The sequence below is a fragment of the Mustela putorius genome, unplaced genomic scaffold (assembly GCF_011764305.1).
Source record: "Mustela putorius furo isolate JIRA1106 unplaced genomic scaffold, ASM1176430v1.1 tig00003909_pilon_pilon_pilon, whole genome shotgun sequence".
Classification (NCBI taxonomy): Eukaryota; Metazoa; Chordata; class Mammalia; order Carnivora; family Mustelidae; genus Mustela; species Mustela putorius.
Window position 1 is genome coordinate 24403397 of NW_025422057.1, and position 14231 is coordinate 24417627.

General features: G+C 41.3%; 1 protein-coding gene across 4 annotated transcripts in view; it reads right to left on the reverse strand.

Annotated features, from left to right (window-relative positions):
• Positions 1 to 14231, reverse strand: part of CFAP58 (cilia and flagella associated protein 58) — a 121324-nt gene that overhangs the window by 49516 nt on the left and 57577 nt on the right. For all 4 annotated transcript variants that reach the window (XM_013054570.2, XM_013054569.2, XM_045068984.1 and 1 more), the window contains 4 exons: positions 8479 to 8640; positions 7410 to 7556; positions 1419 to 1559; positions 428 to 651 (listed from right to left, as the gene is read on the reverse strand). In XM_013054570.2, coding sequence (XP_012910024.1) covers positions 428 to 651; positions 1419 to 1559; positions 7410 to 7556; positions 8479 to 8640 — 674 coding nt within the window. The remainder of the gene's footprint in view (positions 1 to 427; positions 652 to 1418; positions 1560 to 7409; positions 7557 to 8478; positions 8641 to 14231) is intronic.

Genomic DNA, 14231 nt, shown 5'->3' on the forward strand with positions numbered 1-14231 from the left:
TGCTGAGCCGAGAGCCCAATGTGGGGCTCTATCCCAGGACCCTGAGACCATGATCTGAGCCAAAGCCAGGGGCTTAACCCACTGAGCCACCCATGTGCCCCAACTTTCTTTTTTAAAAGCCAGAATACATTTCTAAAAAAATATTTTTGCACTCACTTATATTCCCTTGAGGACAAACTAGTTCACTTTTTTGGTGACATAGAAAGGGCACAATGTAGATTCTCAATTATGGAAAATTTGTTCTCATTATTTGCTCATAATTTCATCATATGAGAAAACTGATTTATACAACCTGATATAGACCTTCCACAACCAATAAGCAATGAACATATAAGGTCATTTCAGGAGGTCCCCCGAGACCATGGTGCCCTTACCTCTGAGTTCATCAACATTAGCCTGTTATTATTATTATTATTTTTATTATTACCTGAGTTCATCGACATTAGCCACACTCCTGGCAAGAATCCCCTTTTCTCTGCGGAGTTTCTTAATCTCAAGTTTGAGAATTCTCATGTCCTCCACCCTCTGGTTGTACTGGCTCTCGCCTTTATTCAGCACAGACTGTTGGATCTTGATCTTCTCGTAGAGCAAAGCCAACTCATCATTACGCCGGACAAGCTGAGACCCGAGGATATCTCTCTCGCTGATGACCTAGAAAGACAGGGAAAAGCATGGCCATTAGGGAAACAAAAGTCTCATTTTTATCAAGCAGCCTCTTTCATCCTGTCAAAGATCCCTCAAATGTCCATGTATGTGTACTAGGCATCCAGTGGGCAGGCAGGGCACTGGAAAGATCCTGCTAGACATTCAGCACAGCTCCTCCCATGGGTTTGCAGTCCCATCGGAAAGAGAAAGAGTACAACAAATCATCCATCATCATCATCATCCCACATTTCTTGGCCTCTGGGTGTTTGTGTTTTTTCCCAACCCATTATTTTATAAATGTTAGATTTTGAATGACTTTATGGTGGACTAGCTCTTGCCCATTTCCAGCAGTCCTTACTGTCTTACACTAGCCACTTTCTCTTTTTTTCAACCTGCCAAATCTCTGAAAGCATTTAAGTTCCTAACCCCCTAATTATGCATTTGAGTTTCTAACTCCAGAATTATATAATTATTCATTGCAATTACATGTGAGCAATTATATTGTACTGGAATATAAGGTCCCTGAAAACAGGGACCTTATTTTCCCATTGATCAGGGTATCCCCAATGCCTAAAGGATAGTAAGTTGCTCATAAATATGCCTTGAATAATGAATGACTATTTCATAAGTTATCAACAGAAGATGGGTCTCTACTGCTGTTCTTCCAACAGATGGAATGCAAAGCCTAGAAAAGAATGAGGATTCATGAAAAGTGAAGCAAACAGTTGTGTCTGCAGAGGAGACCTGCAGGTCTGGTGAGGAGGGGTTCCTACCTGGTCTAATTCCTTCTTCTGTCTCAGCCTCTCCCCATCAGCCTCAGCGATGATTCGCAGGAGTTTTCTCTCTTCCGCTTCCTGCTTTTCAATGAAGTGTTTGGTCTCCAGAGCTTGTTGTCTTAGCTTCTGCAGCTCAGCCTGACAAAGAATGAAAGATACAGAGAGATTTCGCTCTGTGGCAATACAGACCTGGACGTCGGGCCCAGATTTAGATGCACAGTTGTTCTTCTTACACTGACCCCCTGATGTTTCGTTTAGCGTGGTTTGATCACTCCCCCAAGCAAAACCAGCTTCACTCACACACACATGCGCACACACACAGGCCTTGCAATAGTGTTGTAAAGAAACAACAGTGTACATCACAGTGATCATGTTTATTCCATGTGTTGTGCCCTTGAGGGATTTCCATCCTTTTTCTAGATACGGATAGCAGAGGCTTCATTGGCATTCAGCAGCTCTTCTCTTCCCAGCTAAACAAGGTGAGAATTCACAAAGAATAGTGCAGAGGAGGATGTAGGGGTGAGGACAGGGGAGGGCCTTTGTATGCACTACCTCCTGTAAAGTCCCAACACAAACAGTACATCAACCATAAAGATAAAGCCTGTTGCAAGAAAAGAATAAATTAACAAAGAGAATGACCAAGTGTCTATCTTTTTTTTTTTTTTTAAGATTTTATTTATTTATTTGACAGAGAGAGTTCACAGTAGACAGATAGGCAGGCAGAGAGAGAGAGGGAAGCAGGCTCCCTGCTGAGCAGAGATCCCGATGCGGGACTCGATCCCAGGATCCTGAGATCATGACCTGAGCCGAAGGCAGCGGCTTAACCCACTGAGCCACCCAGGCGCCCCCCAAGTGTCTATCTTGATGGAACAGAAGAGATGTCATGATATAAAAAGATATATAGATTCTATTCCTCAGACGCCTCCAATCTAGATGAGAAGATAAGATATACAAGTATATGTGAATATTAACAATTCTAGGCAGTGATTTTTTTCAATATCTTTATTAGCACACAGTGTACTGATGTTACAGGAGGTCAGAGGACTATGGTTGTCAGGGAGGCTTCCTGGAAGAGCTCAGATCTTGAAGCTCTTGAGGTTACATGGAAATTGTAAGAGTGATGGGGACGAGGTGCCATGGACTGGTCAGTTTCAGAAGGAAAATACCTCTCATCAAAGGACACATTCGCTTCAACCCCACGAGTATGTTTGTGACCTACAGTATCTCTGGCATGATACCAGGCATTTTGCATAGCTACTCTCATCCCATTTTACAAATACAATGTGTAGGAGACAAAGAAAACCAAATTCGCTTGCCCAAGGTCACACAGCTAGTAAAGAGCAGAGTTTAGATTGCAACCCAGATCTTTTGATTCCAAAGCCTGTGGAATCTTTTGATTCCTAGCAGGGGTGGCTAGCACCACCCAATTGTTTCAGGCAAAATACAAAAAGTAAGGCTTGAAAGACTCATCATCCATTAGAAATGGCAAATATAACCAACTATGTTAGAATGTGGAAATGGTATTTACTGTGGAAAAAAAGACATGGGAGTACCCAGAGATGAGTTTCTAATTCCTGCCTGCCTAGGGGTTAGAGGGAAGAAACAGTGAGACCCTTGGCAACTGACAGATATTTCCTAAGAGAAGAGGCTTGTGTTGGGGGAAGGCATTAACCAGACAAGCATGCAAACTGTAAAGTATGTTCACCATACAGCCGAGCATCCAGTGTGGCTGATTATTGGAGTGTGGGGTAGGGAATAGCAGGAGGTAAAACTGAGCCAGACAGGGAAGGGCTTTATATGCCACACACTGTACAGAGTATGCAAGAAGGAGCCACAGAAGTATTCTCATTAAAGGGAAGAAGAGTATGTCTTTGAGAGGTTCCATGCCCACATGGGAAGGACAGGTTTTTATCACAGACCAGGTCAACAGAAAATGAGAAGAGAGCTCTGATTTCACCCATGCCTGGAAACACAAGGGAGATGACAAGATGATTTTAAGACTCAGTGACCTGCAAGTTGGCAAATGACAGTAAAAAAAAGTGATACATTTTTTTCTTCAAGGAAGTATTGTGACACCCCCACCACCACCCACCCACCCAGAAAGTTGACCGGGATGATAGAAAACCTCTTACTTACAAAGTGCCCAACACAACTTGAGTTGGGTTGGACTCATGGAGACCAAGAGTCATGAATTTCATACCTCAATCTTGTCCAAATAGTAAAAGATACTGCACGCCTAGTAATAGACATGTAATGTCACAGACTAAATGCCTCTGGCTACTGTAAAATCAAAGGATTCTTTTATGACATTTGGTTCGTTCACTCATGAAATATGTTTTGGTTTGGGGATAAGCGAAAGGAAAGGCGTTCTGAGAAAAGATCTGGTCTAGTATTTACCACTTTGGGGGATTGCCTACTGGGAAAGAGAGCAAAGAACCAGCCTTTCTCTTTCTATCAACAGTTAAGGTGACAGTGAAGACAGCCATAAAATACCTGCGTGGCTCATGTTTTCTTTAATAAAACTTTTATTTTCCCAGATGTGCAACATTCACTTCCCTGTTCCTAAGTGCCAAGAGCTGATCAGAATCCATCAGCAGAACAAAATGAAACCCCCGTTATATTAAAATGCAATCAACGGTGTGTAAAGGTATCTGTCTGAGATGTAAAACCATTCACGCGTTTGGCATTGCTGTGTGTTTGTGGTTTTTTTTAACCACAATATATCAAAATTCTGAGTGGTCTCCTTATGTCATAAATGTATGGGCTGTAAACAAGATGTGGCATTAGACTATGGCAGCAAATGTTAACATCAACAAAATACCTTGAGTCTAATGCATTTAGCAGCTATAAATCTGAGCTGTCTCACCCAGGAGAGATGGTAACTGCTGTGTGCCCAAAAGCCCATCAAACAATGTTCTAGAGGGGACCTGAGGTATCCTAATCTCTCAAAGCATTGCTGGTGGTATGAAGTAGTAATACACTCACAGGACACACTCTTTAGTCTCTGCCTCCACAATTATCTTTGTGATGGGGTTTACAGAATATCTATCATCCAATATGGCTGTAGGTACACATCGCAACTCAAGAACCATACACCCCGGTGTTTCACCCATTCGTACATGATCCCGACATTCTCTGGGTGTCACAGAAACCATCTGTTTACATCTAAAACAAATAGGACCACCCAAAGTTTTCCAGCCATGGGAATAATTTGGCTTCCCCTCTCTCTCTGTGGCAGCTCCCAGCCAGGTCATCCTAGTAAAAGGATAAGGTGCCCTAAAGCCAGGTGCTAATGTGATGCCAGGTTCTGGACAAAGAGAATCCGCTACTGAATTATTCACCAGGAATCAAAGTGCTGTCACAGTGATGTGGGATGATTTGGAGGTGATGAGGCAGAATCAGGGGCTTGTTAGGACACTCCAAATGAGACAGCTCCGTCAGCACTGATGAGACAAGACTGGGACAGAATGGGCAGATGAACGCACATGCGGCAATATCTACAAGGACTATTGACATTCTGTCATAACCATAATGTGCTGACGATGTCTAGAATACTGAGGAGTCAGTAGAGCCTGGTAGCAACTGAGAGAGGAACAGAAACATGGAAGGAGCAAGAGGTTTCTTCTGAGGGGAATGAATGAGGATGAAGATGATCTACTAAGGACAACAGTTTGTCATCTTGGAGAAGTAGTCAATTGGGTGGTCCTGTCTAAAGGTGTCCCTCAGTCTGCCACACAGGAGGGGACTTGCCCTTCCAGAGGCATTCCGTGCCTACAGAGCTTTGTAGAACACAACAATAATAAGCTAAATGTCTCTTGGAGCAAGGTTACTAGAAAATCTGCCCTTCCCTCCTGGGTTTTGGTTTGCGAACTTCAGATGCATGATATCCAGAGATCTGTGCGAATTGTGATTCAAATATGAGGCTAAAAAAGTCAAGAGGCTGAAACTCAACATTTGCGCTGTCATATTTTTCTAAAGAATGTCAGACAAGCTTCGTGATAGACCAAAATTATCCAGTCGAAGCACCATTACAAGTCACCCTTGGATAACCTCAAATAATAAATCAAGCAGGCATCCTTTCTCTGTTCCTCATTCTTACCTCCATGGGAAATGCTGAGGGAAAAAGTCCTCCTGGTTTCACAGTAAGTCCAAAGCAATCATCTTTCTATAATCAATAGCCCCAAGCTCTCCAGACCTAGGATTCCCCACTTAGAGCAAGCTCTCGAGGGCAGAAGCCCTTTAAACTCATCTTCCATGTTCACCCGCTGTCAGTTCTACTGGTCCAGGACCAAAAAACAGAGCCCTATTGCCCTTTCTTTTCTTTTATTCTGATGCTTCTTTGGAGCTATATATGCATGATGATGGAAGGCATAATTGAAACAAATATTAACCAAAGTCAAACTCCAGGGAGTTAGGAATAACTGATCTTTTGCCTAGGACATTGCTTTTTCTAAAGCAGAATTTTGAAGAAGGCGGGTAGTTCTACCTTGGACCCCATTATGGGGTAACAATCTTTTGGAAAAGAACATTAGTCGGGAAAGCAAGAGATGAAGATCGATGTCATCCTATAAAAAGAAAGAGATGACCAAATAGAGTTGTACTGAAGCCTTGCTAACATGGGTCCATGCGGCCCATGGTGAAGCAATGTTTATAATAAGATTCTTCAGATTCATTCAATGGTAAATAAACTCATCCCACTACAGGCTTTGCTATCATCTACAAAATGATTCTTTCAAACAAGGAAAACAGGGGCAAAGATGCAGGATATTTTCTAACTTAAAATTATATATTTATATTTCTTTATATGGAAATGAATTTTAATGCACAATTTTTTATTTGCTTTTTATCATAAGCTAGAGTGGGGAGACGAAAGTCTCAGGTAAATATCAATTATCATATCCTTTCTGTACAGACACTTTTGTTATATTTTAATCTTTCTCAAACCAAATGTGCCTTGATTTCATGTAGTAGTTTTATTTCCATGAAGACCTATCATTAAGTTGACAAAACCTATTATGAAATTGAGAGTGCATATTTCAATCTATGGCATCTTGGAATCAAGGAAATTTGGCTTTAAAGCTGTCCAACACCAGCTACACACTTTCAAGACAGGAACTATCTTTGAAAACTAAAATGCAGAAACCAAGACACCCAGTCTCTGATTTGCTATAGAGACTTCCTCCAAGTGGCTCATAAACACCCATGAGTCTTCTGCATATACATTTCCCAAGTGAAAGTGATACTTGCATAGCCTTAGTTCCTTTTTAACTCCTTGGTCAAATGGATTAAAAGGGAAATCTATTGGCTTGGATAGGAAAAGAAAAATACTTCAGGTTTAGTGAATGTGTATAATAAAACATATTTCATTTGAGGATTTGAAATGGTATAATTATTTGGTATGTATTCTTGGAAAAGGTCTTTATATTAGTAGATAAATGATGTGCCAAGTTGGTAAATTTAAAAGGGTACCTCTTGGGAATATACAGGAAGACAGAGGTGATTCCCTGGAGGAGGGGCTAAGGCGAGTGCAGGCAGAAAAGTCAGGTGCACATAAAGCAATCACCTATTAGGGGCAGCAGGACAAAAGGTCTTGCCAGCAGCACCTTATGGAAGACCCAGGGAGGAGTCTGGGTGGGTTGGGCATGGGTGCTGGATGCAAGTTGTAAATGCAAAAGGACTGTGGCAAGCCAGCAAGCACCAGGCCTTCTTGGGCACTGCCAACGTGCTCCGTTCTCTTCTGCTGATGGGATGACAGCAGTTGGTGAACTAGCTGCTTATGCGTCTCCACCAGCCTCTTCCCCACTTCTACCTGGGAGCACTGCCCAGAAGAGACCTGCCCTGGAAGGGGTGTGGCTCCTCCTATGGTTCCTCTGTTGTTCTCCCCGCCCCTTGTTCCTTCAGTGAGTGCTGAGCCTGCCTCACGGGGAGGGGGAGGGGGAGCAGACAGACAGACTCCTGCCACCACCATTTTTATTGCCAATTCTATACCTTCAGAGTTTCCTTCTCCTTTTCTATCCGCTGCTGTTCCAGGTGCAGCTTCACAAGGGCTGACTCTTTGGCTGAGATTTCTTCTTTCAGCTGATCTACCTGATGGGTCATAATCTTCAATTTTCTCTTCATTTCTGTTATTTCATCCTAATAAAATGAAAGGAGAAATGTTTGAAAGTGAATTAAATAGACAACACCATTTGTATAAAAGTTCCATCCATATTCAAGAGCTTTTAAGGGAAGCTTTCTCCAAACAGCGGTCTCCTGAACAATGACCACTGGGCTATTCCTTTGTCTCTTGTGCCCATCAACCTCCAAGTCCTTCCTAGCCTTAACTCTCAAAATACTCTCATGAAATATTTACAAACTATGCAAAATGACTATGTCACACACACAACACACATACAAAACACACAATACATATATACAGCACGTACAACATGCGTGACATACATGTGACACACATATGACGTACAACACATGCAACACATACAATACCACACACATACAATACAATACATGCATATAACACATACAATACACAGAGCACATGTGCACAACACATGACACAACATATGCAGCACACATGACCCACAACACACGTAGCACAGACAACAAACACAGCATGTACACACAATACATACAACAAACATGCACATACAACACACACGCTTTATTCCTTGTTTTACAAGGGAGGAATTGGCCCCACAACAAACATTATAACTAAAAGGTCACAAAGCAAAGATCTGCAATTAAATGACAAGAGCGTGCTGCTCCCCTCTGAGTCATGGTCCGATTAGCAGTTCTAAAAATTAGAAACAGGAGAACAGCAATTCTACAATTCTACATAATAATTAAAGCAGGACCATGATTTTCACATCCCATCAAGCTGTGTCATTTCCACTTCAAACAAGCTGATAGTTCAGCACAAACTGATCTTCTCTCTCAGGTGAATTCCATGAGATTTCTGGTTTGCCCTGTTCTAAATTCTGCCATTAGGAAAACAGAAACTGCTTGAAACCCAGAAGCGGGGAGGAGTCAAAACGTAAAGACTAAATACATTCTTTACCTGAGCCTCAACCAGATTTTTGCTATACAGATTTCTGTCTGACCTCACGGCTTCATACAGGTTCTGTTGTTGTTTTAACTTAGTCTCTGATTCAGCAATTTTTTTCCTGTAGTCAAAAATCTGCATTTCACGGATTTTTATGTCTTCCATGTTCATGAGGACCTGGAGAAGAAAGAAGTATATTAAATGGTTAAAGAGCCGATCTGTTTTTATCCGTTCGGGACAAACAGAGATTTTGATCTAAGGGTAGCTGGTAGAAATGCTCACAATCCGAAAATCTTACTGTGGTTATAATCACTGCGGTACAACACAGAAATTCAGCCCAGCTGATTAGGGGCAAACATACATTTGATCTACGCTAGAGTTCTGCCCAAGCATGAAGACTTAGTGCAGTTATTTTGTGATGACGAGAAGAAAAAAATAAAGAAATTCTTTCAGTTCTGAAAACCTCTCCCAAACATCTACCCAGCAAAAAAGAGAAAAGAAAAAGAAAAGGCACCAGTTTAAACAGATCTTCACATGGAGCACTAAGAAAGATAAGAAATAACTTAGCTTATTTGTGGAGCATAACAAATAGCATGGAGGACATGGGGAGTTAGAGAGAAGGGAGTTGGGGGAAATTGGAAGGGGAGGTGAACCATGAGAGACTACGGACTCTGAAAAACAATCTGAGGGTTTTGAAGGGGCGGGGGGTGGGAGGTTGGGGTACCAGGTGGTGGGTATTATAGAGGGCACGGGGGTTGCATGGAGCACTGGGCGTGGTGCAAAAATAATGAATACTGTTATGCTGAAAATAAATAAAAAATAAGTTAAAAAAAAAAAAAGAAATAACTTAGCTGTTTGGCCACCTTCATAGCTTTGGAAATTTAACGGTGAGAAAGAAAAGGGGCCTCTGGACATCGATAGCAATCAAAACGCTGTCTCGCCAATATCAAACTCGCTCCATCCGGGAAACTCAAAGGACTTCATAAAAATGCATTCTATTGTGCACCAAACACTTCAAGGCAAGATGAGATGTGAGAATAACTGCCTGTTTTTTGCAAGTATGAAAAACCGAGGCACAGAATTCCACTGCGAGCCAATACTTCTCAACAAGCAATCCATACAGCTGAAATTACATAATCATGACTCTCAGCTGCAGTGTCCACAGAAATTGATTTTTTAAGGACAAACTTCTTCGAAAATTCCTTAAGAAGAAAAACTTTTGCATTGGTTGAATCAATGGAGTTATGGTCTGGACAAAAGCTGGAATGCACAAGGAGAAAATTCTTCAGAGTTTTACTGCATCGTGGTGACATTCTCTTAATGGTTTACAGCTTAAGGAGGCGGGTAAACAGAACAGAAGGCCAGGCAGGTTCTTGCACTAACGCGGCCAGGGAAGGTTCCTCTCGAGAAGAGGCATTGTACCTAGAACTGAACGGTCAGAAAGTACTTAGACCTTTGCCATGCTCCTACTATTCTCAACTGTGGGCTACCTGTGAGCAGCACGTTCCCAAATCATTGCCCTACGCAATCCTTTCTTCCACCTGTGGAATTAGTACGCTCCAAGAAAACCCTGTTCTAAAGTTTTGCCATCAGAGGTAATAATAGCTAGTGTTTAATATGTTCATCCTTTATATATTTTTTTAAGATTTTATTTATCCATTTGAGAGAGTGAGAGTGAGAGAGAGCATGAGAGGAGAGAAGGTCAGAGGGCGAAGCAGACTCCCCATGGAGCTGGGAGCCTGATGCAGGACTCCATCCTGAAACTCTGGGATCGTGACCTGAGCCGAAGGCAGTTGCTCAACCAACTGAGCCACCCAGGCACCCAATTATCCTTTATATCTTTAAGTAAACAGCTTCCAAAATTTTCCAAGACACATTTAAGGAGGGATGGAACTAAATCATAGTAAATGCCCTTTGGGCATATATTATTTTGTAGCATTTTTTTCCTTATTACGCCCATTGATTTGATATACTTATTAATAAATGACTCACTTTACAAGTATTTTAATTTTATTTCTTTATACATAGCCCCATGTGCCATCATTTTAAATGAACACATCAGCGTGAAATATTTTCTTTCTTTTACTTATTTATTGGGACCTTCCTTCTCTCTTCTACCCATATCAACCCCTCATCGACCCATATAGCAACCAGGTTAACAATTTAGTGTGTGTTCATCCACATCTTCCTTTGAATTCTACATATTCAGTTCAAGTCTTCTGGCATAACAGCTAATAGTTCTTACATTCTATGTACCAGGCGTCCTATATATATGAACTCATTTAATCTTCACAAAACGCCTACAAGATGTGCTCTATAACCTAATTTTACAAAGAAGGAATCTCAGTCAAAGAAAGTAATACCATCCACACCCCCTCAACCAGTAAATAGACAGACCCAGGGATTTGTCTGTCTCCTTTTGTCTTGCTTTTTAGGTTTTGTTTTTATTTTTTAGCCAAATGTGATCTTCTTATATATGCTTGTATGCGCCTTGCTTTTTAATCACTCAGTAATACTTTGGGGGATCATCTGGAGTATCTCGAATTTACTCTCTTTCAGGGTGGTTTAGCACACCACCGTGTGTCTGAGTCATCACAGACTAGGCTCTTCACCTCTATGGGCATTATTAGCTTGGTTTCCTTTTTTTGCCATTCTCAACCCTGCTCCACGAAACATTTTGGTACATGTGTCCTGGTTTGCGTTCACTTCTGTTGGGATGGATTCCCAGGAACGGACTATCTGGCTCAAAAGACATATGTATTTTCAACCTTAATAGATATTGCTAGATTGCTTTCCAAAATGGCTGTAACACTTTACATTCCCATAGCGCCCGCAATAGTTTTCTTTCTTTTTTTTTTTTATTTTTTATAAACATATATTTTTATCCCCAGGGGTACAGGTCTGTGAATCGCCAGGTTTACGCGATAGTTTTCTTAATAGGAAACTATCCTTGCGGTTTCAGGATAAACCCTCTTTGGCCATACCGGGTGATTCTTTTAATTTATTGTTGAATTTGGTTTGCTAGAATTTCATTTAGGATTCTGCACACATATTCACAAGTGATCAAAGTCAATAACTTTCTTTTCCGTTCTATTTCAACATCAAGGTTTCTGCTAGCTTCATAAAGCGAACAGAGTACCTTTCCATTCACCCATTCATTCACTCACCCCTTTATTCACTCGCTCAATGAACATGTACTGAGGACTTCTCGCTGGCAGGCACTGTATAAGCACTAGTGATGTAAAGAACAGTAAGACACATTTCCCGCCCTCAAGTACACCTCTAGGGAGTGATGGTGGCACGCAACGGGTAATCAAGGAATAAACAGAACCAGGAAACTTAGGCATGTATTGGGTGTTGGAGAAGCAAACACTGGAAGGCTAACGGATAGTATCTTCTGAGGACGGTCCTACATGTACAATGTAAGCCGTTGATATTTGGGATTTGTACCATTTATGGAAACTACTTCTTCCTTTTTATGCTTCAGCCATCCCAACCAAGGACTCACATTGGACCCCAAGCTCTCTCCCAGGCCTGGAGTCTTTACTCACTATCCCTGCAGAAGGCATGGGTTATATATATCAGTGCTGGAATGTCAATCAGTATTACCCAAAAAAAATGCAAAGTGCAGGAGCAGCACTTTTTCTGAAGTTACATAGCCTGAGACTTATCTGATTCTCAAAAGTTCGAAGAAACTCCGTTCTAAAGTTATTTGGCCCTGTGAGTGTTGGATTTAATTCTCCCTCAACTTCTTTAGTGGCTTCCATAGTTACTGATCTTCCTACATTTACTACTTCTCTACAAGTCAAACCTTGATGTATGTACATATTTTTGAGAGAATTACCTATTCAGCCAATTTTTAAAATTTATGCCACTAGATTTGTACAAAGTATTTTTACATGCTTTTACTGTTCTATCATTATTAACTGAGATCATCTACTTTGTGTGGAAAGAGAACAGCCCAAAGAAAGAATAAATACAGACTGTGGAAATGGTTTGGATGGTTGATTGAGGGCCTAGAAGGAACAAAATTAGAAAATCTGAAACAAGGAGGTCTGGAGAAAAGGCATCTGCATTTATCTGAAGTGAAAAGAAACCCCTTCCTTTTCCCATCATTTCTTCTCTCCATATCTGTAGAATCCTTAAAAATGAGTAGCAGGCAGTCTTTCAAGGTACCACCACCACAAACTAAAATTTATAAATCAGAAATAAGTGTGGGAACCTGGGTGGCTCAGTAGTTAGGCATCTGCCTGCAGCTCGGGTCATGGGTCATGGGGGAGAGGGTCCTGGTAGAGAGCCCATGCAGGGATCCCTGCTCAGTAAGACTGTTTCTCCCTCTGCCTGCTGCTCCCCCTGTTTGTGTTCTCTCTTTCTGTCAAATAAATGAATAAAATCTTAAAAAAAAAAAAATAGGGGCACCTAGGTGGCTCACCCATTAAGCAGCTGCCTTCGGCTTAGGTCATGATCCCAGGGTCCTGGGATCGAGCCTCACATTGGGCTCCCCGCTCAGTGAGAAGCCTGCTTCTCCCTCTCCCACTCCCCCTGCTTGTGTTATGTCTCTCTCAAATAAATAAATAAAATCTTTTTTTTTTTTAAAGATTTTATTTATTTGACAGAGAGAGATCACAAGTAGGCAGAGAGGCAGGCAGAGAGAGAGAGAGGAGGAAGCAGGCTCCCTGCTGAGCAGAGAGCCCGATGCGGGACTCGATCCCAGGACCCTGAGATCACGACCTGAGCCGAAGGCAGCAGCTTAACCCACTGAGCCACCCACGTGCCCTAAATAAAATCTTTTTTAAAAAAATAAAATAAATGTAAAACCTAAATAAGATATCTATTACTGGATCTGGTATTTGTTTAATTTAAAAAAAAAAAAAAGAAAAAAAGAAAGGCACTATCTCTGACTAAAATTTAGCCTTTCTATGGACATGATCACACTTCTTTGGGCTCAGCGAAATGAATGGATTGAAAAGACTTTGAACAGCATCATCAGCATTCAGAATATCAAGCAGTACATCAGAGAAAAGAAAAAAATTGCTTGTTCAATCACTCTGAGAGATGTTGTAACAAGAATCATCCTTTGCATAGACAGAATAATGCTTGGGAGAAAGGATGCAGCCAAGGGCATTTCTTTGGGGGGCATCCAACTAGTAGGGTCTATCTTTGTGCACACAACAGTGCAGGAAATCACAGTGCATTTGCTTCTGGATTCTTGAAGCTAGGAATAATAAGAACTCATCACGATACCAAAAAGATCAAAGGTATTTTAGTTACATGACAATGAAAAAAAATACTGAAACTAAGGGAAAAGACAATCTACCAAGCAATTTATTTGTAAGTGTCGGAACTCTATTTGTTTCAGTGGAAATCATTCAAACCAATGTCAAATCCTGAAAATTCATAAAATGTATGGGGTGTTGAGTAGGAGCAAAACCTTTAGTCAACAGTCCCCTGTTTAAAATGGCATATCAGAGAATGTGGGATGCCAGCTGTGGGGCTGGAGCTTAATTAACTGATTATACTTTAGATACCTCCAACGAACTCATGAGAGAAGTCCTATCCAAACACGAAAAGCTCTGTTAGAGCTGGAGACTCGGAGACCCCAGCCTTCGGAAACCCCCTTCAAACTAACCGAGAAAATGCTTACAGAGCAGTCTGAGGTACAGTCCCAGTTTATAACCTACTACCTTTTCTTTTTCTGTTAAAACAACCTGCCAATAGAAGTAAGAGTGAGATAAAAAATCAATAATGCATGCTGGAAATCTGCAGCA